Source organism: Callorhinus ursinus, unplaced genomic scaffold (assembly GCF_003265705.2).
Source record: "Callorhinus ursinus isolate GAN/ISIS: 27379988/994484 unplaced genomic scaffold, GSC_fseal_2.0 scaffold2, whole genome shotgun sequence".
In the NCBI taxonomy this organism is placed as follows: domain Eukaryota; kingdom Metazoa; phylum Chordata; class Mammalia; order Carnivora; family Otariidae; genus Callorhinus; species Callorhinus ursinus.
The window spans coordinates 7326615-7351554 of record NW_027397064.1 but is presented as its reverse complement, the minus strand read 5'-3'; the positions used below and the strand labels follow the sequence as shown (position 1 = coordinate 7351554).

The 24940-nt window shown below is 38.6% G+C and overlaps 1 protein-coding gene across 3 annotated transcripts in view; it reads left to right on the top strand.

Moving 5' to 3' along the window:
• The window catches only part of CAB39 (calcium binding protein 39), a 90084-nt gene that overhangs the window by 32570 nt on the left and 32574 nt on the right, over nt 1-24940 (top strand). For all 3 annotated transcript variants that reach the window (XM_025889862.2, XM_025889871.1, XM_073877448.1), the window contains exon 2: nt 7492-7648. In XM_025889862.2, coding sequence (XP_025745647.1) covers nt 7535-7648 — 114 coding nt within the window. In that variant the 5' untranslated portion in view covers nt 7492-7534. The remainder of the gene's footprint in view (nt 1-7491; nt 7649-24940) is intronic.

Here is a 24940-nt window from a genome sequence, read left to right as displayed (position 1 = left end):
TTATTTTAGATGACTTTTAAGTGTTCAGTTATATTTGTGGAAGATTTTTGTTGTTTTCCCCATTTTCCACTTTTAAAAATAATAATTCAGGGGGCGCCTGGGTGGCTCAGTTGGTTAAGCGACTGCCTTCGGCTCAGGTCATGATCCTGGAGTCCCGGGATCGAGTCCCACATCGGGCTTCCTGCTCGGCGGGGAGTCTGCTTCTCCCTCTGACCCTCTTCCCTCTCGTGCTTTCTATCTCTCATTCTCTCTCTCTGAAATAAATAAATAAAATCTTTAAAAAAATAATAATAATAATAATAATTCAGTTGCCATCATGGCACATAAATCTTAAAGAAGCAGAGAGAAACGTTTTTAAGCCTACTGATATGTAATGAACATATTCATTATAATATGAAAGATACTGGATAACCTGATAGTGCATAGTTGTTTGAAGTCCCGGCTCTTCCACTTTACTAACTAGGTTCATGATATTTGAACAAATTATCCAGTATTTTTGAGCCTTAGTTTACTCATCTATAGAACAGGAAAAAATAAAACTTCTCTTAGGACTGAAGGGTCAAAAGAGTTCCACTCTTTCCTTGAGGATCAAAAGAAATAGTTCATTCATTCATTCAAATATTCTGCAAGTATGTACCAAGCACTCTTCCAGTTTCTGGGTCAACAGCAATGAATGCGCGAAACCAGTGAGGTCCTTGTTTTCATAGGACGTTTCTAACGGAAAGGAGCAGATAAACATATGTCAGTTTATGGTGATAAGTACTGGGAGAGCAATGAAGAAGATAAGGAGATGAGAGCAGGGGAGAGGTGCTATTTTGGAAACAGTGGTCTGGGAAGGCCCTATTGATAGGGTGTCATTTGAGTAGAAGTGTGAGTAAAATGAGGGAGAGAGCCATGGTGATTTGAGCTAAGAGCTCTCCGTGAACAGTATGGGGAATGTACTTAGGCCTGGCACAGGAATTCAAGCGCTCAAGTCTAGAGTGTAAGAGATGAGAACAGAGAGGAGTGGATCACAAGGAGCCTTACGTGCCTTGGTCAGGAGTTTGGATTTTACCCTGAATGAAATGGGAAGACATTAGGAAAGGTATTGAAAAGAGAAGTGAACAGTGCTTTGTAATCTCCGAAGTGTCCTATGAGAGATCTTATTTTAAATACTGCTACTGTTACCACTACTACAGCCCCCTGGTTTACCATCTAGGCTGTTATACAAGAGTGTCAGTTTGACCCCTGCACGGTATCCAGTGTTCAACACCCTGGGGCCCTGGGAATCTAGTCAAGGTATATTAATTGCAAAAGACACTCCCAAAATCTTTATATCTCTTGGACATTTAATTTTGGTTTTGACATAGTTAATGTTGAGCATGTATTTGGTGGCTTTGGTAATTAACCAAAGGTTCAGTTGCTTCTTCAAGCTATTCAGGGTTTATTTTTTTTTTTAATTTTTTTTATTGTTATGTTAATCACCATATATTACATCATTAGTTTTTGATGCAGTGTTCCATGATTCATTGTTTGTTCATAACACCCAGTGCACCATGCAAAACGTGCCCTCCTCAATACCCATCACCAGGCTAACCCATCCCCCCACCCCCCTACCCTCTAGAACCCTCAGTTTTTCAGAGTTTCAGGGTTTATTTTAATGGAGCTAAGTCATTGCATCTTATTTACAGCTAAGAAGGGCATGTATCCTGTCCATCCAAAAGCTGAATCAAAACTTTTGAGATGCAGGTTTAAAAAGAAAAACAAGATCACTCATTTTATATTGCTATCCAGTCAGGATAGTCTTTTTTTACCCAGTTTTCATTGTGGAAATAGTCACAAATCAGATTTTAGAAGAAGAAGAAAAAAAGCCTGCGTAACTATCCCTTATTACTGTTTATTCAGATTTGACCATATGCAGATGCTGCACTAAGCAAACACATGTAATTTAATTCTTATGCTAAGTTGTGAGGTAGCTATTGTTTTTCTCATTTTAGAGATGAGGAAAAGGGGCTTAGGAAAGTCTAAGTAGGGGGCGCCTGGGTGGCTCGGTTGGTGGAGCGGCTGCCTTCGGCTCAGGTCATGATCCCGGCTCAGGTCATGATCCCGGAGTCCTGGGATCGAGTCTGCCTCAGGCTCCCTGCTCGGCAGGGAGTCTGCTTCTCCTTCTCACCCTACCTCCTCTTGTACTCTCTCTCTCTGTCTCAAATAAATAAAATAAAATCTTAAAGAAGAAAAGTCTTAAGTAAGCTAAGGCATGGTGAAATCAGGATTTGAACCCAGGTTGTCTTTAAAGCCGTGTAATTAACCACTGTGTTTTATATAATTGACCTGCTCAACTGTATGGGATAGTCAAGCACCTAGCACAATATCTGGCACGTTGTAGATATTCAGTATTTATTTGAATTAAGGAAATCAGCCCTAGAAGCAGGACATTAGGCCTCAGAGCCAGCTATCTAAAAATGGGTTCAGGTGTGTACTGCATTTCACACTTTCCATGACTGCTTAATTAAGTACTTTAATAGTCTTTAAGATTGTGTAACAGTCTTAATTATTGTATGTGGGTTTTTTTGTTTGTTTGCAGTTTTTGCTTTGACCACCAAGTTTATGAGTCAGATCTAACAGATATGTTAGTTGTAGAGTCCTGTGAACTCAACTGTCTAGGAATGTGTTGTCATTCAGCACTTTTCCTTATTGTCTCTACACACATACATCTACATCCATGTACACCAAAGTGTTGTCTTCCTTAGAGCAGGCGCCCTTAATGTTTGTGACATATAGTAAGTGCGTAGTCAGTTTGTGAATGGTTGAATGTCCTAATGAGTGGCTTATGGACCATTTGACTATTTTTCAGTATTTGTCAGTACATAGGTGAATACAATTAGTTACAGTTAGGAGGCGGTCGCACAAGCCAGAAGCAGTCAGATTGCCTAAGAAGGGCAGTGCCTAGCAGTGCTTACTCTAATGATGTTAGACTTTTATTTTCCCCGTGGGTGTTCTGTATGTTCTCCAGCACTTTTTGGGGTGGAGCTTTGTGCTCTTAGGAGTATTCACATAACAAAGCAGTAATTTGCAGTTTTTGTTCTTTGTAAGATGTTAAGTGACCATTTCTAGTATCATCTGGTCTCCATCTGTTTTGAAGAAGAGAGTAGACTCCCAGTACAAAAGACCACAGTTATAGAGCAAGAAATGAAAAGAAGAATGTATACCAAACTGTTAATACCTGTTGTCTCTATAGGCTTTGCTGGTGACTTTCACTGTCTACCTTGTGTCGTCCTTCAGTGTTTGAATTTTGCATAATGAATAATGTCACCATTTCTTAAAAACTAGAAATTTAACTCTTAGTGATGGACATAGGTGCAGAAGTAGATAGAAGGACTTTCATTATTCTGGCCCCCAGCCCAACTTCCCCCCCCCCAAGGATATAGATGCTTGCTGAAGGCTTTGCTTATGTGAACAACAGCACAAAAAGTGTTTTTGGTTTTTTGGGTTTCTTGGTCATTTCAGTGGTCCCAATCCTTATGTGAACCAGATTTCCCAAAACATCCCCTAAGGGTGATATTGGCCCCATTTACAACCACTGCCCTATGTGGAGGATAGTGAAGGTCTACATTTGGTGTCTGTAGCATAGAGAGATTGAGAAGATAGAATTGACTGAAATTGTGAACTGATTATATATGGAAGAGCTAACAAGTAGAAATTGTCTGGTATGATGACCAGGGTTTGTGACTGGATGAAAATGGATTCATTCACTGTGAAGGGGAACTTAAAAAAAGAAGTAGGACTTGGGATGAGGTTTGAGTTGCCTGGAGGACGTTTATAGAGAGCACTAGTTGGAAATGTAGGCTGATTGGTTGGGGCAGGAGATGGATTCCAGATTATTAAAACCGTGGGTAGGGGTGCCTGGGTGGCTCAGTAGGTCACGCATCTGACTCCTGGTTTTGGCTTAGGTCATGATCTCACGGTTGTGGGATTAAGCCCCACATTGGCTCGGCACTCAGCACAGAGTCCGCTTCGGCTTCTTTCTCTCCCTCTCCCTCCCGCTTGTGCTCTCGCTCTCTCAAATAAATAAATCAATAAAATCTTTAAAAAAAAAGAAAGAAAGAAACCAACCATGGGTGGGTGAGATCAATTGGAATATAGAGTAAGAACACAGCCAAGGGTGGAACCCGGAAGGACATCAATGTTGAAGTAAAGATGAGTCATTGAATTAAATGCAGAAAGGAAGGGCATTTGGAGAGAAAGGGAAACAGCTAAGGGAGAGCAGTGCACGGAAGCTAAGGGGTGTGCAGTGCTCAGTATTCACGCAGATTCCTTTCATGCAGCTTTAGCATGAAGTTCCATAAATGTTGGTTTTAATATGAAACTAGTATATTTAATTATTCCTCACCCCCTCCCCTCCCAGTCCCTCAAATTTTCAGGTTAGATTTTCTGTCTTAGGCTTCTTTATCTTTGGGATTCAGGCATACAGCACGGTTCACCATCCGGAACAAGCTTACCTCCAGTTTGAGAATTGTAGGTATGGGTTTCTACAGCCCTCTAGAATCCTAACAGTGGTTGGTTTTCTCCCAATTGCATTAATAATTTTGGCTCAGCCCAAAGAATCCTGCTGAGGTATATTATGAACCAAAAAAACTTTTTTTGAAGGATAGAGGAAATTGGTTGTATTTGAAAGCTAAATGGATTTTTCAATTATATATTTTTGTCCATTTCTTTCATGAACTCCAGTTATGTCCAAAACATAGTTCAGGCAGTTTTAAAACAGTATTAAAGAAATAGTCTGAACATACAGAAAAATTGAGTAACAATGAAAACCCATATACCCACCATCTAGATTTAAAAATTAAGATTTTTACCATATTTGCAAACATGGTACTCTGGCTTAGAAGTAGTTGGCATATTCTGGGAACAGAAGGGACATCAGTGTGACTGGACCTCTGTGATAAAGGTCGGGGCACTGGGCCATGACTTGGAAATGGGTAAAGCCTGGGAGGGCCATGGTCGGAACTTGGATTTTATTATAAGGGCAGTGCAGAATTATTGAAGGACCTTCATCAGTGGGCTCTTGTAACTAATCCCTAAAACTCTCTCAAATACTTGTCATGAAACACTGCTGATGGTAAAGAAGGAAAGGGTTCCTTCCCCTGTGGGAAAGGCAGACAGGTCGTTATGCTGAAAGGTGTCTTTTAACCATCTTAATCCTTGTTTATCATTGCTGCTTCAGCCCGGGTATCTCCATACTCTTGCGATTGTCAGTTCCAAAACTGTTTCACATCCTTCAAGGATCTTGCTGAGGTGTCTGAGGTGTGTCCACTTCTTGTTTTGAGTACTCGTTACTCAAAGTACAGTCTTACTAGTTTATATGTTCTGCAAAACTTTGGCCGCATAGTGTACTGATTACAAGGAATGATTGTGTCATGCTTCCTCTTTCCCTCCCAGAAACACTTTATATGGGTTCTCTTCGGCAGCTGTACTTCTGCTCTGACGAGGATTTGGTTTATGGTAGAACCTTTTAAAACCCCCTTTGCCCTGGAAAATCACTTCCTCCACCATTGAGCCAGAACTGACAGTATCTCTGTTGCATAGCACCATAGCACTTTCTGCAAAATACCGTTAAACATACCCACCCTCCACCCAGCATTGACTTGTAGCATCGTTGCTATCATTTGCGGAGTACAAATAGGAAAGATTGTATTTTCAGAGGATTTATTGTGATTGTGAATTCACTGTGTTTATGGAAAAGCAACCTGCATTACCCCCCTCAAAAAAAAAAAAAAATAATGGGAAAGAATGATCCAGGATTTGTGGAGGTCTATGTCTATGAACATAACTTGTGTACCTAGCCAGGTAATCAGATACTGTAGCAGCCACTTGGGATAACTCAGCTATAATTGATCTAAACTTCTTGTCATAGACAAGATATTTAGATGTAATTTTATGCATCTTTGGATTTTTGAGAACCTGTGTTTGAGGACATTTCTCTTTGGTCCTGTGATTAAGCAGATTTACGAGCTGATAGGAAGATGGTGAGCTATCTAGGTGATATTTGGGTGTAAAGATTGGTCAGAACAGATCATATCAAAACATGTCAAGAAATAACACACTTGCTCATGATTTAATTGAAGGCTTAATGTTAGTGTTAATTTGCATGCTCTTTCCCCTTGAGTATGTGTTTATAAACAGATATGCAGGTCACTGTATCTCAAACTTTAGAGAAAAAGCATTCAAATACTTTATTCAAGTGAAGTCTTAGGCAAAGTTCAAAAGAAGTGTTAATGATGCTGTGCATTGGAGATATTTTATGTTGACATGGGGGAAAAAAACTTTGGCAGAGGTGGGCGGTGGGCCCCAGGGACAGTTAAATACAGGAGTTTGGAACCCACAGTTTGAAAACCACTGACCTAAATGATCTATAAGGCTCTTCTCAAAAATGTTATCTTTTGGTATCTCATATGAGGTTGTTTAATGTCTGTGAACATAACTTCTTTCAGTTTATTTAGTAAAAGTAATTATAAGTTCTGACATGTTCCAAGTTACTTCCATTGTTTGTCTTGTTAGTAACTTTGTTTTTTCATGGTGACTTCTTGGAATAGTTGATGTCCTCCTTTTATATGATGTAATATTGTGGTTTATGTGGTTGAAATATTGTTTTCTGCTACCCACAAAAAATAAGAACTTCCAGAAGTTCATTATCCCTAGGCTTTCATCCAATGAGTTCCTTCATAGGAGATAGTCTTATCCAGGCAAAAAGAGTACACATTGAAACTGTCACTTAAGGGACTTGAGGATCTGCTGGGAGATTTGCCCAAGGCTCGGTCCAAGAGTCTCTCCAACTCTGAGACCCTAACTGACTGAAGAGAAGGAGGTGTGTGTCCAACTGGGTGCTTGGGAGGAAACAGTGTAAACACTGGCCAGTGTGCATCTGGAGAGACCTAGAGAGTGAGCCTGTTGCTAGTGCTGTTTGGCTGAGCTCCTTACCTAGCTTTTTGCCTCACTTTCCTCAACTGCCAAATAGAGATATCTATTAATTAAAGGTATAGTGCAGTGATTAAAGACACTTTGGATCAATACAGACCTGAGCTGGTTTTATCGCTTACTACCTTGAGTCAGTTTCTTGACCTCATTAAAGTTCACTTGTAAATGGGAGTAATAATGTCCCTCAGGGAATTGTTTAAAAAGATCCCATAAGATGATGAATTAAAGTACTTAGTGTGGGGCCTGGCAGTACTATTTGCCCTGCTCATCAGCACCAGCATGTTCCTCCTCAAATGGATGGTTAGGAGAGCAGGTGATACATAAGGTATTTTGAAAAGTACAAAGTGTTCTGTAATTCTAAGATATCTCTGCATTATTTCCCTTGTATATTTGTGGGTTTCCCAGTTCCTGCTCATTTTGAGTCTTGTCGTAAAATGACTTTCTCAAACACTGATTTTCTTCCCACATTAGGATTCAAAAAGTATGTCTTCTATTGACTCCACTTTTTCTCACTTGTGCCTTGTGCTGTGTCCGCAGGTAAAGCAAGGCAGAGCTCAGCGAGGCATCTGTCGCTGCCGCCATGCCGTTCCCATTCGGGAAGTCTCACAAATCTCCAGCAGACATTGTGAAGAACCTGAAGGAGAGCATGGCCGTTTTGGAAAAGCAAGACATTTCTGACAAAAAAGCAGAAAAGGTATGTATTTGGCTTTATTTTATATTTTCAGTCTTTTGTTTAAGAGCAAAAGTAAGACAGATTATGAGGTGATTTTAAAAGATCAATACATCCCAGTTTGGGGTTTTTAAAATAGAGTCCTAAAGTGGCATTTGCTGCTGCTTAAACACCATATGCTTTCTTCTTTACTGCCGTCTAACAGACCAATTTCTAACTTTTTTCTCAGTTTTTCGTTTCAGGTTTTCAAGTTTGTTTAAATTTGGGGGGTTTTTTTGTTTTGTTTTTTGTTTTGTTTTGTTTTGTTTTGTTTCGTTTTCATTGTTGGAAGTGGTTTATCTGATTCCTGAAATCACTGTTTCCACTGAAATTAAACTTACACCTCTCCCGGTTTGCTTTCCTCCTTTCCTTATTCCCTTTATCCATGACGAGTATCTTCCTCTACCCAGTCACCGTAGTCTAAAACTTGGCTTTCATCCCAGTCTGTCTCCTTCTTTAAGATGTGATCGTTCACAAAATAGTTATCAACCCCTGCTTCCTAAGGGATTTATGAATTGATTCTAACTTCCATTTCCACTTGATGAAGACCCTCGTGACCTTTCTTAAGGACCTTAGCAGTATCTTAGTCCTTAGTACTCTTTCTAAAATACCTCCCCTGCTTTAAACCTGCTGTGCAGACTCCTCCCATGGCACACAAGGCGCTTCATGACCTGGTCTCTGTTTCTCTAGGTGATTTCCAACCCCACTTCCCCTTATTCTATGTGCTCTAACAATCTCAACTTACCTCTATTAGAGCAACTAAAGCAAATAATCAGCTATACTGTTTTTAATGCCTTTGTCTTATCTACCCCCTGCATTTCCACCTCAGCCGCCATTCATCTTTCAGAACCACCCTATACCTTTCTTTTCCTAGATGGCTTCCCAGAGTACTCCATTTCCTACCTCATCCTTGTCCCCTAAAAGATATCTCTACCTTTTGGCCACCTCCTTTGGAAATGCCAGCACTGCCGCCATCTTGAACATGATTTTATTTGTGTCGGATTTTTGTCTCCCTTATTAGAACATGAACTCTTTGACCCATGTGTTATTCCTGGTCCACTTGTGCCCTCCACAGTACCTGATTCCCATGGGCTGGATACCTACTGTTGTTTGAATGAGTGTTTCAAACATTCATTGGAATGACATTTTCCACCCCATTGTTTATTTTAGAAGGTTGTTTCCTGTCTTGGGCTGTTGAATATTAGACTGTTTAACATCTTTTTAAGTCTACCTGTGTTCCCTATGAAGAAAAGAAGTTCATAATCATGGGATTAGGATTTGTGACAGGCTACTCAGTTAGTAGATCTCCTGTGGAAATTCCAGATAGTTTCTTGCATTCCCATAGTTAAGATATAGATAAATGTTAATGATATGCTAAAACTTTAAAAAAAAAAAGTCTGGTGTAACAGATGATAGCTAGATTCTCATATTTGTGTTTGCATTCAGTCTGCCATCTTATTTTGGTTGAAGTATATAAAGAAAATCTGGTCCATACAGATGTATAGGTGGGAAAGGGAGGTATATGTTAAGAAAAGCCTTTCAGATAATTTTGAATATTTTTTATACCAAACCAAAATTCAACAATTGATATAGTTCCTTGGTTGTAATAGAATCTGAAAGTATATGAATAAACTTTTCATGCTCTGCATTTTGAAAAGATCTTTTATCCATGCATGATTTTCTAACATTCATCATTTAGAAAGTATTGGATCACTGACATATACACATCTTCTAAATGCTGACACATTATACATTATTAAAAATTCACATTTTTCAGTATTACCACTAATCCCATCAGAAAAGTCCAAGTATTGGGAAGTGGTCAGACTTACGCCCGGTGTATTCAAAATTGAAATCTGGTAACAAATACTGTTCGGTGTTTTCCCTAAAAGTGACAGGTTTACTCTATTCCATTTTCAAGAAAATGTCTGCCAGATATCCAGGCCTGAATGATTTGTCAGTTTTCTTTCAAGTAAAAATGATTTTCCATTAAAAAAGTGGCTTGTTGAGCTTATAGCTCAAACAGTCATACAAATACTTTTCCTTAAGACAGCGAATTATACTTTAATTAGGGGTAGAAAGTGCTTTATGCACACTCCCCATTTATCACACCAAGTGTTAAAAAGATGTATGTGTACTCAAAGATCAAAATTCAATAAAATGACTATTTCGTTCCTGCTTCCTCATGACATTCCTAAGTGAAACTGACATTTTTGTTTGTTTGTTTGTTTGTTTGTTACCTGAGTGCATGATGATGAAGATTACAATGATGGCAGTACAGTTTGCTGTCCATGTCTTGACTTGGGCTAGGGGGGTCTGTGCCATCAGTGCAAATGGCAGTACAGCAGAAAAAGGCAAATAATGTGTTAGTATTGATTGAAAATAGTTTTGGCCTCATGGTCCCCTTGAAAGGGTCTCAGAGTCCCCAGAGGTCTACGGTTTGAAATCTGTGGTAGTTAATAGGAGGTGTTATGTGTATAGGTGGGTTGCATCGGGTAAGGGGAGTATCCTAATTTTGATGAGTTATATGAGGAAGCTTCATTGAGGAGGTGGCATTGGAGATGAGTTCTGTAATTACAGAAAGCAAGTTTAGGGTTGTCTGGATGGCTCAGTCAGTTAAACATCCAACTCATGGTTTCAGCTCAGGTCATGATCTCAGGGTTGTGGGATCAAGCCCCGCTCTCTTCTCTTCTCTTCTCTTCTCTTCTCTTCTCTTCTCTTCTCTTCTCTCTCTCTCTCTCTCTCTCTCTCTCATAAATAAATAAATAAAAATAAATCTTTAGAAAGCAAGTTCAGTCTCTTTTGGAATCCACATCATCTACTTTACTAAATCGGTAGTTTTCAACCGGGGCAATTTTCCCCTTTATGGGACATTGGCAATGTCTAGAGACATTATTGGTTTTAACACTGGAGGGAGGGCTCCAACTGGCATCTAGTTAGTATAGGCCAGAGATGCTGCTAAACATGGAAAAGCCCCCCACAAGGAATTATTTGGCCCAAAATGTCAGTAACACTGAGGTTGAGAACTACTGCTTTAAACCTTAGCAAGAATAGACTTCCTACTATTAGGATAAACAAAGCAAAGAAAAATAGTTGAATTTATGAAAAATAAATTTCATTTCAAAGGAAAGGGACGACTCTGAAAGGCAATCCATGCAAATTACTTATTCTGAAGTAGATTAAGAAGAGGGAGGAGGACCCCGAAATTTCTGACTCACCTTGTTATCAAGATTCAAAAGGCAGTAGCAACTGATGCACATGGTGAAGAGGGAACTGAGACCTGAAAACAGTGAAAAGATGAAAATCTGATCACTCAGTTAAAAACCATGAGAAACAACTTTGACCTCATGCTTAAGACTGAAAACTTGAAGGTAGTCCCATTAAAACCATGCTTGCTATGACTTATTTAGCATTGTTCTGGAAATCTAGCCAGTACATAAAGAAATGGCTTAGAAGTAAAAAGTAATAAAGCTACTGCAAATAAACAGGGAAAATTACATTGTTGAGATACTCACATACCTGTACAAAACACAAGTAAACCAGTGTGAAAATGAGAGTTCGCAAGGACAGCTAAATCGATAGAAAATTCATAGCATCCCTAAATGCCAATCAGAACTATCTAGAAATTGTAATATTTTAAGAAAGTATTTTATTTATAATAGCAACAAAAAAGTATAAGATGTCTGGGAATACTTTCATCAGGAAGTGTGAAGAACCTGTTTGAAGAAAACTATAAAACCTTGTTCAGAGACACCAAAGAATACCTGGTCCATGTTGTGAGCTGGCGTATAGTTAAGATGCCATTTCTTCTCAAATTAATTTTTAGGCTTAAAGCAATTTAATTCAAATTACAGTAGGATCTTTTTGTAACTTAAAAATTATTCTGAAGTTCTAGAAGAATAAATAAAATAGCTACAAAGTTGTGGCAGGATTGAAGGAATATAAATTCTACTTTGTTTTGAAACAAAACACTTCAAACATCCACTCACAGTCTTTCCAACCATAGTTAATGAAACTCGGTCCTTCTTGTTTTTCAGGCCAAAAGTCTGGCATCATCCATGACTCCTTTGTCATTTGCCAAATCCAGTTCATGAAGCAAATCCATTCACTTTATCTGGGGGGTGGGGGAGGGGTTTAAAAGCCAGAATCTAACCGTGTCTCCCATTTTGCTGGTTACCACTCTGGTCAGAGCTACCATTATCTCTGCTCTGGATTACTACAGTATCCTTTTAACTGGTCTCTCTTGCCTCCCTACAAGCATCGTGGTTCTTTCAAAACATGAGCCAAATAATATTTCCCTTAGAGTAAAAGTCAGAGTCCTTACAAGGGTCTGAACTAAGTTCTACAGGCCACTTCCTTGCCTAGGCCTATTGTAAGGCTGGTGAGCTAACAATGGTTTTTTACATTTTTTAAAGGATTGGTTTAAAAAGCAAAGAAGAATATGCAACAGAGATCTTATGTGGCCTGAGAAGCTTAAAATATTTACTGCCTACCCTTTAGCAGAAAAATACATGATGACCCTTTTCCTGGACATTCAGGCCTGTGGCTTCAATGGTCCCTTCTCCAGGTTCTCCCCTGGCATTGACTTCCTTTCTTCATACACTCCAGTCTTGCTTTTGCCTTTAAGCCTTTGCATGTGGCTGTTTCTTTTGCCCAGAATGTTCTTCCTCCAGCTCTCTGCTTGGCTTACTCCCTTATCACCTTCAAGTCTTTGCTCAAATGTCACTTTTCACCCAACCCCCTATTTAAAATGCAACTGTCCTCTCTGGCATTCCTGTTCCTCTTGATCTTGCTCTATTTCCCTTTGTAGCACTTAACATTTTTAATATACTGATGATGTTTGTTTATTCTTTCTTCCCCCTGTTAGACTCTAAACCTTCCAAAGATAGCTCAGTGACTATGTGCATTTATTAAAAGTGGAATACATGGGGCGCCTGGGTGGCTCAGTTGGTTAAGCCACTGCCTTCAGCTCAGGTCATGATCCTGGAGTTCCAGGATCGAGTCCCGCATCGGGCACCCTGCTGAGCAGGGAGTCCGCTTCTCCCTCTGACCCTCCCCCCTCTCATGTGCTCTCTCTCTTTCATTCTCTCTCTCAAATAAATAAATAAAATCTTTAAAAAAATAATAATAAAAGTGGAATACAAAGCACAGTTAACTTGAAATGCTGTTACCTTGTAACTCTTCTGAACTCTTTAATTCCTACTGAATAGGATAAAACAGATACTACTGAGAATATGTAACAATCTGTATTTTGAGTTTGTGACTAATAAGAGTGTATAATAGTCAGGTATCTTCTAGATTTTTATGACGTTGGCCAAGTATCACATTCCCTTTTAGTGCTAGCACACATAGAAGTAGTGAGATAAATGACCCTTCTCAGGAGATCTTACCCTGTTGGTCTTAGTGTCTTCCAAATAGTTTTATGTTCATTAATTATCTTCCCCTGTAGTTCAGGATGCTCAGAGGACATTTTTAATGATTGGATGAATAATTATACCCAGTGGACATGATTAGTGAATCACTCAGAACTTCTAGGCAGGGTTCTAGTGATCTGTTGTAAGATACTGTCCTCAACTCTAAGCTGTTGATTTGTTGTTGTTGGTTTATATGAAGAGAATTAAGGGCTTATTGGCAGAGTTTGTGAATGACAAATATTGTAGAAGGATAGTAAATTCTGTACATAACTGAATCTGGTACCAGAGGAGGGTTAGTTAGCTAGGAGTGGTGGAGCAGAGGTTGAAGGAAGGGCATGGTCTTAACTGATAAAGTGCAATACAGAAAAAAACTACAGCTTTGGACTAGAATCTTAAGAAAATAAAAACAAAAACCAAAAAACCAGACTATGCCAAAGGCATCTAAAAGAGAATCCCTAAAAATAACTTGATTAAACCAAAAGAAGGCACAAGAAGAGGAAAAGGGGGGATTAAAGAACAGATGGGACAAATGGAAAATAAACAGCAAGATGATAGACTCAAATACCATATCAATAGTCACATTAAATATAAATGGGCTCGCCGCCATCATGAACGACACAGTAACTATCTGGACCAGGAAGTTCATGACTAACCGACTACTTCAGCAGAAACAGATGGTCATTGATGTTCTTCACCCTGGAAAGGCAACGGTACCTAAGACAGAAATACAGGAAAAACTAGCCAAAATGTACAAGACCACACCAGATGTCATATTTGTGTTTGGATTCAGAACCCATTTTGGTGGTGGCAAGACAACCGGCTTTGGCATGATTTATGGTTCTTTGGATTATGCAAAGAAAAATGAACCCAAACACAGACTTGCAAGACATGGCCTGTATGAGAAGAAAAAGACATCAAGAAAACAGCGAAAGGAACGTAAGAACAGAATGAAGAAAGTCAGGGGGACTGCAAAAGCCAGCGTTGGTGCTGGCAAAAAGTGAGCTGGAGATTGGACAACAGAAGGAGTAAAGATGCTGCAGTGGCTTTATCTGTGGTGGTTGTGCAGATTTTTCATGAGAGGATCAATAAACTAAGAATGTTAATAAAAAAAAAATAAATGGTATGAATACTTCAATTAAAAGGTGAGATCATAAGATTGAATGAAAAAGCCCTAACTTTATGTGCCTATAAGAAATGATCTTTAAAGATAATGACACAGGGGTGCCTGGGTGGCTCAGTCACTTGAGCCTCTGACTCTTGATTTTGGCTCAAGTCGTGCTCTCAGGGTCATGGGATCGAGCCCCACATCCTCTGTGCTCATTGTGGAGTCTGCTTGGGATGCTCTCTCCCCCTCTCCTTCTGCCCCTCCCCCCACTTGTGCTTCTGCTCTCTCTAAATAATAAATAAATATTTTATAAATAAAGATAATGACACAATTAGGTTACAAGGATGGAAGAAGATATACCATATTAATACTTGTCAAAGCTGGAGTGCCTCTATTAATATCAGTCAAAAGTAGATTTCAAAGCAAAGAATATTACCAGAGATAAAATCATTTCATGATAAAATAGAGATTAATCCAAGGGACATAACAATCCTATTTATGCACCTAGTAACAGAGCCTTAAAGCAAAATAAAGCAAAAACTGATAAAATTGCAAGGTACGTCAGTCAAATCCACAATTATAATTGGAGATTTCAGTACCCCAACCTCAATACTTGATAGAACAAGTTACTAGAAAATCAGCAAAGGTTTTTCTAGTAGACCAGAAAGATACTATCAACCACCTTGACCTGATGGATAGGTATAGAACCACGGCAGAACACTCCTACATCCTTTTAACATATGGCACATTTTTAGTAAGTGTAGACCATATTTTGGGCCTGAAAAGAAGTTCTAATACATTTAAATGGATAAATTTATATAACATGTGTTCTGTGACTACAGTAGAATTAAATTAGACATCAGTAACAGCCTTGGAAAAATTCCAAAATATTTGGAAACTAATGAATAATTCATGGATCAAAGAAATTAGAAAGTTATTTGAGTGGAATAAAAATAAAAACACAACATCAGAATTAGTCTGATGTTGCCAAAACATTAGTTGGGGAAATTTTGTAGTACTAGATGCAAATATTAGAAGAAAGGTCTTAGTGCCTACCTTAAGAAACCAGAAAAAGAAGAGCAAATTAAACAGAGTAAGAAGAAAGGAAATAAAGAAAGATCAAAGCAGAAATCTGTTAAATAAAAATCAGGAAAAAAATCAAAACCAAAACTTCTTTGAGAAGATGAATAAAATTGATAAACTCTAGCTAGGACTGATCAGGAGAAAGCACAAATAACCAGTATCTGCATTGAAAGAGTTGACATCACTACAGATTCTACAGATATTAAAAAGGGTGATAAGGGGATATTATAAACAACTTCATGCCAATAAATTTGACAACTTAGATGAAATGGGCAGATTCTTTGAAAGACATAACTTGCCCAGGCTCACTCAAGAAAAAAAAAAGGATAACTTTAATAGCCCTATATCCATTAAAGTAAGTCAAAATTTAGTTAGTAATTCTCTCCCAAAGGAAAATCTGGGCATAGATGGTTTCACTAAAGATTTCTACCAAACATTTAAGGAAGAAATAACACAATTTCTACATAAACTTTTTTAGAAAATTTAAGAAAAAATAGTTCTTAACTCATCTGTGAAGCCAGGATCATCCTGATACCAAAACCGAAGACATTACAAGAAAACTGTAGACTAATATCCCTTATGAACATAGATGCACAAGTTCTAAACTAAATTTTAGCAAATTGAATCTAACAGTAGGACCATACATCATGACCAAGTGATAACATTATTTCTAGAACCCATGGCTGGTTTAACATTCAAAAATCAATCAGTGTAATTCATTGTATTGACAAACTACCTGTCAGTAGATGAAAAGAAAGAAGGAAAAAAAAAAAAACGATCCTGATAAAAACTCTCAGCAAATTAGGAATAGAACAACCTAACAAGGTGTAGCTACAAAGACCCTACAGCTAGCACTATATACATAATGATGAAAGGCTGAATCATGTATCTCCAAGATCAGGAATAAGAAAGGGGGAAAAAAAAAAAGAAAAAGGGATGTTCACTTTTACCACTTCTATTCGGCCTTATTCCGGGAGTCTCTAGCCTGTGCAGGCAGGCAAGAAAAAATAAAAGGCATGAAAAGGAAGAAGTAAAACTGTCTTTATTTGTGGATGACATGATCATCTACATAGAAAAGCTGAAGGAATTTACAAAAAAGCTAATAGAACTAATACATAAGTTCAGCAAGGTCACAGGTTACAACATCAATATACAAAGAACAATTGTATTTCTGTATAATAGCAATGAAAAACCCAAAATTGAAATTAGAAAAAAAATCATTTGGGGTAGTATCAAAAAAATATGAAACATTTAGGGATAATCTTACAAACGAAGTGAAAGATCTATACACTGAAAACTATAAAATCTTGCTAAGAGTTGAAAGACCTAAATAAGTGAGAGATATACTTGTTCATGGGTTGGAAGACTCAGTGTTGTTAAAATGTCAGTTCTCCCCAAATTGTGATTTATAGATTCATTCCAATCCTAGCAGGCTTTCTTATAGAAATGGCCAAGTTGGCTCTAAAATTTGTATGGAAATGCAAAGGACCTACAATTAAAACAAATTGGAACAAAAACAAAGTTGGAGGGTTCACACTATCTGATTTCAAGAATTCTAAAGGTACAGTAATCAAAACAGTGTGGCATCAACACCAGTGGAACAGAACAGAATTAAACTTACATGTGTATGGAAAATTTTTGACAAAGGAGCAAATGCAATTCCAAAGGGTAGTTGTTTCAACAGTTGGTGCTGAAACAATTTGATAACCACATATACAAAAAAAATGTTGGACCCATAACTCGTGCCATATACGAAAATTAACTCAAAATGGATCACACAACTAAATGTAAAACCTAAAATTATAAAGCATCTCAAGGAAAACAAAATCTTTGTGACCTTGGGCTAGGCAAAGAATTCTTAGGTATGATACCAAAAGCATACTCTATTAAAAGAAAAAATTAGCAAATCGGAATTCATCAGCACTAAAACTTTCTGCTCTTCAAAAGACACTTAAAAGAATGAAAAGACAAGCCACAGAATGAGGGAAAATCTTTGCAAAGCATATATCTGATAAAAGATTTTGTCCAGAATATACAAAGAACTCTGAAAACTTAATATGAAAACAGACAATCCAGTGAAAAGTGGGCAAGAAATCCAAATATACACTTCACGAAAGAAAATACACAGCTTTCAGGGAAGGACTTGAAAAGATGTTAATCATTAGGGAATTGCAAAGTAAAACCATGAGATACCACTACACACCATCAGAATGGCAAAAATTGAAAACTCAGGCTATACCAAATGTTGATGATTATGCAGAACATCTGGAACTGCTATTGGGAATGTAAGACAAGAAACCACTACCAAAAACAGTTTAACAGTTTCTTAAAAAGCTAATTTTGCATCTAGCATCCATTCCTAGGTGTCTACCGAAGAGAACAGGAAATATATGTCCACACATAAGACTTGTACATAACTGTTCATAGACATTATCTGTAATAGTGTAAAGTAGGAGATAGTCCAGGTGTGTGACTAAACCAGTTGTGGTACATCCATAGAAAGGAATACTACTTAGCAATAAAAAAGAAGGAACTGTTTCTGTACACAGTAACATGAACAAATCTCAAAGTAATTATGTTGAGTGAAAGAAACCAGCTTATAAAGAATACATAATGTGTTGTTCTGTTTCTTCAAAACTCTATGGATAGCCATAATGACAGAAAGCAGATCAGTGGTTGCTTTGGGATTGGCAGGGATGTGGAGGGTTTAAGTAGGGTTGGCAAAGTAGGGGACTTCAGAGGGCTCTTGGTGGTGATATGTTTAATGTCTTGATGGGTTCATGGGTATATACGTAAGTCCAAACTTATCAAATTTTACACTTTAAAATCTGTGTGGTTTCTTGTATGTCAGTTATAATTCAATAGAGAGTAAGAAAGGACTATCCATGGACCAGCTGAGAGAGGTGGCTTACAAACCACATACATTTGCCCTGAGAAAAGATCATGTAGTAGAGCACCCAGAAAAACTATTGAAAGCCTAGGTGGCAATAATAGAAATATAGTATTTAAAATCAAAGTGATCATCTTCTGTATAGAGACCAGTCTGTACTTGAGGATGTAGAGAAACTAGAATGTGTTGAGAGAGGAATGTCCACCTGGCACAGAAATTGAGAACTCTGCCATGAGGAATAATTGAATAAACTGGAGATGTGAAGTAGAGAAAGAATAAAATGAGAGCCCTAAGCTCTTAGTAAAATGTTTTTCAGGGATCATCTTATGTGAGGAAAGGGAAGGTTCCAGATGGTGGCCGGAGATAGAATTAAAACCTGTAAGTGGAAGTGAAACAGGGAGTCCAATTTCATCTTGCTATTAGGAAAAATAATAGGTGGAAATTGGCTTCCCTGCGAGAGAGCAGGTTTCTGTCTCTGGATATGTGTTTGGCACAGGTAAGAGCCCACTTAGGTCTTATAAGAAGGAATACAAGCTTTGCGTGGTTGACGCATCCTTATGTTGAAACACCACCATTATTTTGCAAGGTGCCTTCATAGAGAATAGGCATCCGTCTTATTTTGAGGTATAATAGTTTCCCGTCATTATTCTCATGATCCATATAAAGAAAGCTATTGTTTTAATATAACCCATCGTATTGGAGTCAGAGGTGGAATTCACTCCTAGCTCTGGCAAACCCATGGTGAATCTCTGCCTGTTTCTGCTTTACTCATATCCATGGGCATGTTCTCATTCATTTCTTGTGATCTTGTGGACGAAATGATAAATACAACATTCGAATGCTTATTCCCCTGTTTGTAATATGTTGGTATTTTTATTTGTTTTATATGGTGCACAGCTGCCATATTAAGAATTGTATATAATACAAATAGATTAGTCCCTTAGGAACAATGCCACATCTTTTTAAAAGAATCTGAAAACTATTTTCCTTATACTTTTAGGGGAAAAAATGATTTACCCATCCTTATTTTTAGGTATCTGGGGCATGGGGGTGGAGTGGGATGGGGTGGAATTTGTTCTTTCATTGCTAACAGCCACATAAATCTGTGTATGTAATGACTGTTTACACACTCTTTGCCCACTGCATGCTATATAAGGAAGGTATGACTGCCTTGTTCAGCTTATACTTGGGTCCCTTCAGCGCTGGGAATGCATGTGTTCAGTGTTGAATGGCTATATTCACTCATTTCATGAGAGGAATAAGTTTGCTCTATGTTGGCATATTTAAGAGGGGCAAAGGGAGTAGCCTTTTCTAGCATGGCCATTTAACAGTGACTCATGGTTACTCAACTTGTTTAGAGTAATCTTTGACACCAGAAGGTTATTAATAGGTTATTCTTAGACCGTGATCTTTCAGCTTAGACTACTCAGGCATTTTCTTTAGTAGGGAGGTGTGTGTGTAGGAGTTTTTTGTTTTTATTTTTTAATTAACACAAGAATTAATGTGAAAATAGAATTGCTTTTATCAAATGTTTGGCACCAACAGTATTTTTCAGTTTACTTTTAGATTCCATCTCACATCCTTTATCTTAATTCACTTTGATTTAAAAACTTCCTTTTCTCAATGAGGTCATGTAATAAATCCCTTTTTGAGAATGAATTGATATTTAAGGCATTAAATATAGATTGGTACATATTTAGAGGACACTTGTTTAAAATGATTCTTTTGCTAAAGAGTAGACATAAAGAAATTAAAAGGTATATATATATAAGACAAGGGGTGCCTGGGTGGCTTAGTTAGTTAAGTGGCTGACTCTTGGTTTTGGTTCAGGTCATGATCTCAGGGTCCTGAGATTGAGCCCCATTTTGGGCTCCGTGCTCAGTGGGGAGTCTGCTTCCTCTCTCTGTCTCTCAAATAAATCTTTAAAACAAAGATATGAGACGAACTAATAAATGATTTAAGCCTCCCTCCTCCCCCCACCAAAACATCTGAGCTTTTTGAGGCATTTCTCAATAATAACTAGTTACATGTAAATGATAATAAATTTGATTATATAAACTAATGGTGAACAGAAGCATGGAAAATTTGCTTAGTAGATCATTTCAAAATTGTTCCTAAAAAAGATGGCTTAATAAACAATGATTTCCCATCTGAATTATGTTTCCTTATGCCAGGTTTCGTGTGCATGGTGGTTGGAAGGACAGGCTCTTGCAAAAGATGACTTCATTACTTCCATTGTCATCTTTTGCAAAAGATTCCCAACTTGATTGAATCCACAGACATTTTAGTGCCCTCATCTCTGTGGGCAGATAGATGGGCACACGGATCAAATTTTGTGTCTGTTCTTAAGGAGTTTATAATCTACTAGAGGAAATAGGTATATAAATAACATAATGTAGTACAGAGAGACTTGGAGATATGAATGAAATTCCGTGGGAACCAGGAGGATAAAACAGTACGACCTGTCTCAGAGACAGGTACAGATACAGCATTAAGTTTGAAGTGACATTTGAACTGGATTTTAAGGTGTTGCCAGGCAAAGAGTGAGAGGGAATGGAATGTGAAACAGTTTATGGTATGTCCAGAACATGGTGACAAGTTCAGAGGGACATTAATAGGGTGACTGGATAGAGGGGAGTGGTGGGAAGTGAGGCTGCAGGTGTAGGTTGTAGTAGATTGACAAAGGCCTTATATACAATCTAAAGATATACTGAGGGAGCTGCAGAAATCTTTGTGGTGGTGGTTTTGCCTTTTTTTAAATCTATTTTTAAATAATTATTAATTCATAGGAAGTTTCCAAGAAGTACACAGGGAGAGCCCTTGTACCTTTCCCCCAGTTCCCCCCAGTGGTAAAATGGCACATAACTATGTCCAATATCAAGACCAGGAAATTGACATTGATACGGTCCACAGGCCTTGTTCACATTTCATGAGTTTTATGTGTGTGTGCATGCGCACGCACGCGTGTGTGTAGCTGTGTGGTTTCTTTGTAACCACCACCACACTCAAGACACAGAACTGTTCCATCACCGCAAGGCCCCCCTTGCTCTCCCCTTATAGCCACACCCATCTCCTCTCCCCCTTTCCCTAACCCTTGCTGGCAACCACAAATAATTTTGCTATTTCAAGAATATTTTATAAATAGAACTGTACAGTGTATAACCTTTTGAGACTGGCTTTTTTTCACTCAGCTGAATTCCCACAAGATCAATGCAAGTAGTTGTGAGTAGTGATAATTCCTTTTGATTGCTGAGTTTTACTAGTCCGTTCTGTGGATGTACCCCAGTGTGTTTAATCAGTCACCCATTGAAGGACATCTAGACTGCTTCCAGTTTTTGGCTATTCCAAATAAAACTGTGGACATTTTTGTACAGCTTTTGTATGAACGTAAGTTTTCATTCCTCTGGGATAAATGCCCAAGAGTACAATTCTTGGATCATAAGGTAACCGCATGTTTAGTTTGCAAGAAACCACCAAACTCTGTTCCAGAGTTGCTGTACCACTTTTCGTTCCCCCTAGCAATGTTTCACGTCAAAGATGAGGTGAGATTGGAAGTGTGTTGGAGAAGATGGACATAATGGCAGAAGATGAACTTCGTGAGAGAACTCTGGTGACAGGGAAAACTAAAGGATGAGAAAAAGCAAGAGATGAGACTAGATTTCTGAGGGAGAATTGAGAGGATTTGATAGTTGTATACAAACTCTAGGGTCACATACCCTCTGGCCTGTTTTCTACCCACCAGATATTTTCCAGTGCATGAGTCAATAAACTGCGGCCCAGGACAGCCCATTACCTGGTTTAATAAATAAAGTTTTATTGGAACACAGCCATGCCCGTTCATTGACTGTGGTCTGTGGCTGCTTTTTCCTGCTGCAGTGGCGGAGTTGAGTAGTTGTGACGGACACTATATGACCCACAAAAAGCTTGCTACCTACTTATCTAGAGAAACTTTGATATTTCTGATGAAATAGATTAAAGCAGGGATTCTTACTTTGGTTAGAAATGGGGGCTAGGGAAAGTGTGTGTTTGTGTATGTGTTTTTTTGCTTTTAAACTTAGTGTTCCAAAGGTGTGCTCTAGATAGAGAAGCTGACCATGGTTTCAGGTGCTCCTTCTTCCTTTGTCCGTTTTTTTAGTTTTACTTTATCCTCCTTTGTATGTTGGGATTCTACATAAGATTTTTATTTTGAAAAGTGGTGATGGACAGTAGGGAGCAGGCAGTGGCCCCAAAAGGATTTTAAAAACCACTTGGGGCGTCTGGGTGGCACAGTTGGTTAAGTGCCTGACTCTTGTTTCAGCTCAGGTCTAGAGCTCAGAGTCGTGAGATTGAGCCCTGTGTTGGGCTCCGCAGAGAGTCTACTCAAGACTCTCTCCTTCTCCCTCTCTCTCTCCCTCTCCCCTCCCGCCCCCTGCCACTCACGCATGCTCTCTCTCAGATAAACAAATCTTTTTTAAAAACCCACTTATTTGTATGACCTCTGATGTTCCTTTCAACATTTAAGATGCTCTGATTCCATGTTGCAGCGTGGCTCTAAATCTAACATTTCAATTCATAATTCATTTTCTCTGAGAAAACGGTCTCTCTCCTCCTGACTGACGGATTTAAGAAGTGTTTCCTTGGGCCCCTGGCTGGCTCGGTCAGGAGAGCATGCGGCTCTTGATCTCTGGTTTGAGCCCCATGTTTAGTGTAGAGATTACTTAAAAATAAAATCTTTTTAAAAAAGAAAGAAATGTTGCCTTTATAAGTTCCTGGCTCACAACCTTAGTCATCAGATCTTTCTCCTTACTTCAGCATCTGTTTGCCAAAGCCCTGTTCATTTGAAGTCATTTGGTGGGGGGGGGGGGGAGAGGAGGCTGACATCTGCAACTTCTCTCTCTTTTCCTGAGCACTCCGTAGGTAACAAGGGGGTGCGAGGCGTCTGGCTTGGTGTATGAGAGAGCTGTGTTCCTTCCGTTATGCCTAATGGTTGTGACTGATATATGTACAATCTCTTTATATTTAAAGCTCCTCCTCCTTCCACGACCGCATGAGATGACTCCTGTTGACATGGTAGGATATCTGTACAGATTCTCACTCATATGTCCCCCCGCCCTCTCCCTCCCGGGCAAATAAGTAGTGCGTGTGGGAGCATATTATTCTGTAACCTGGTTTATCTTTCAGTTTTAATGTTAACATCTTTGCACGTCAGTATAGATCTACTTAATTATCTTTAAAGCTTGCCATGGTCTTCCATTTTACGGGTATGTTATAATTTAACCAGTTCAATGGGATAACTTTTCATCTAATTCTTTGCTATTATAAATCACACTGCTTATACTTATATCTTTGTGTAATTATCTATTTCTAATGTGTGATTATTATAGAGATTACACCTTTTAAAGCTTTTTGATACATTTTGCCAAATTGCCATCCAGTGTGTTGTACCAATTTATTTTTCACCCACCAGACTTGTTTTTGAAGGCTTTACAACTCTGGCAGGAGGGAAAAAATATTGTACCATTTTAACTTAATTATTATTGTGAAGCAGAATATCTTTTCTTAAAGGGTTTTTTTGCCTTTTAATTTCTAAGTCAGGCCTATCTATACTTTAAACATAGTATTTTTGCTGTGTTTATCTTTAAATGTGCTTTATATTTAGAGTTAGGCTTACCTAGTTAACTTTATTAAAAATTGAGGGTAAGAGAGTGGGCAGACCCAGTTTTCTGAAAACCCCACAACCCCGTGCCTGCACCTGTGAGTAGCCACCTTGTCACCTTTCACTCCTACTATGAAGCCGCTTTGAGATCTGCTGATAGTTGGGCCTTGTGGGGTCCAGAGGAGGAGTGGGTGAAATGGCTATGAGCACGTCAGGCATACGGTCTAGAAGCACTAGTGGGTAAGTGAGTATCTCCTTTTGTCTTCTAAAATTTTTTCACATCCCTGCTTTGTGTCTCAGTGGTTACCACTAATGATGGTAAAATAGTACAGTGATGGGTACTGTGGGAACATTGGGCTTAAGGCTAGAGATTTAACACAAAACCTTCTGAGTTTTTGGAGGTCTTGATATAGGCCATTTTTACTAGTGTTTGGCTTACTAATTTCTTAATTTCCCACTTTGCTATATTTTTTAATGGGAAAACAGGCAGTGGAAAGACTCCCAGCCTTAGTTCTAATTGGAGAAGTTATTATATGGATACTACACTTAAAAATTTGAAGCAGTTCCTATGTCTTCCCCTGGGAGGAAAAGTGATACAGTTCTGATACTGCTACTAGTGAAGTGAGTGTGAGATGTGAACTTTGGAATACTGGTCACTACTTAAGTGGATCCTGTAACTTAAATCGTTTAATTTAAAAATATCTCTTGGAGATATTAATTAAAAATAAAGTTTGTTACCAGTCAGTTGTATGTGGAAGTCAGTGAGGCTTCTGGCAGAGGATTAATAATATGCCTGCTCCCCCCCTCCCCCGGCAGTAGCAACAGCACTTCTCAACTGGAGCCTTGACCCTGAGAAGCTCTGTCAAGCCCCAGATTCTTTTCTCTGTGACTCTGCACCACTGGGTACCCCCAAATTCCCACTGTGTGTGGCCCAGAAAGCCTCAAGAAAACTAAGAACTTCTGTGCTTCTTACCTAGACAGGGCAACAGCATGATCCACAGCAGCATGATTAGTGAGGCATGATCCACATCGTTTTCCAGTCAAGTGAGTGGCTGGTCATGAGGGGGCTAATTCTTTCACGTGCTTCTCTTCATGACCATGTATTTGTAAAACAGTTGGCTGCTCTTAGTAGTGTGTGCCCCTGAAACTT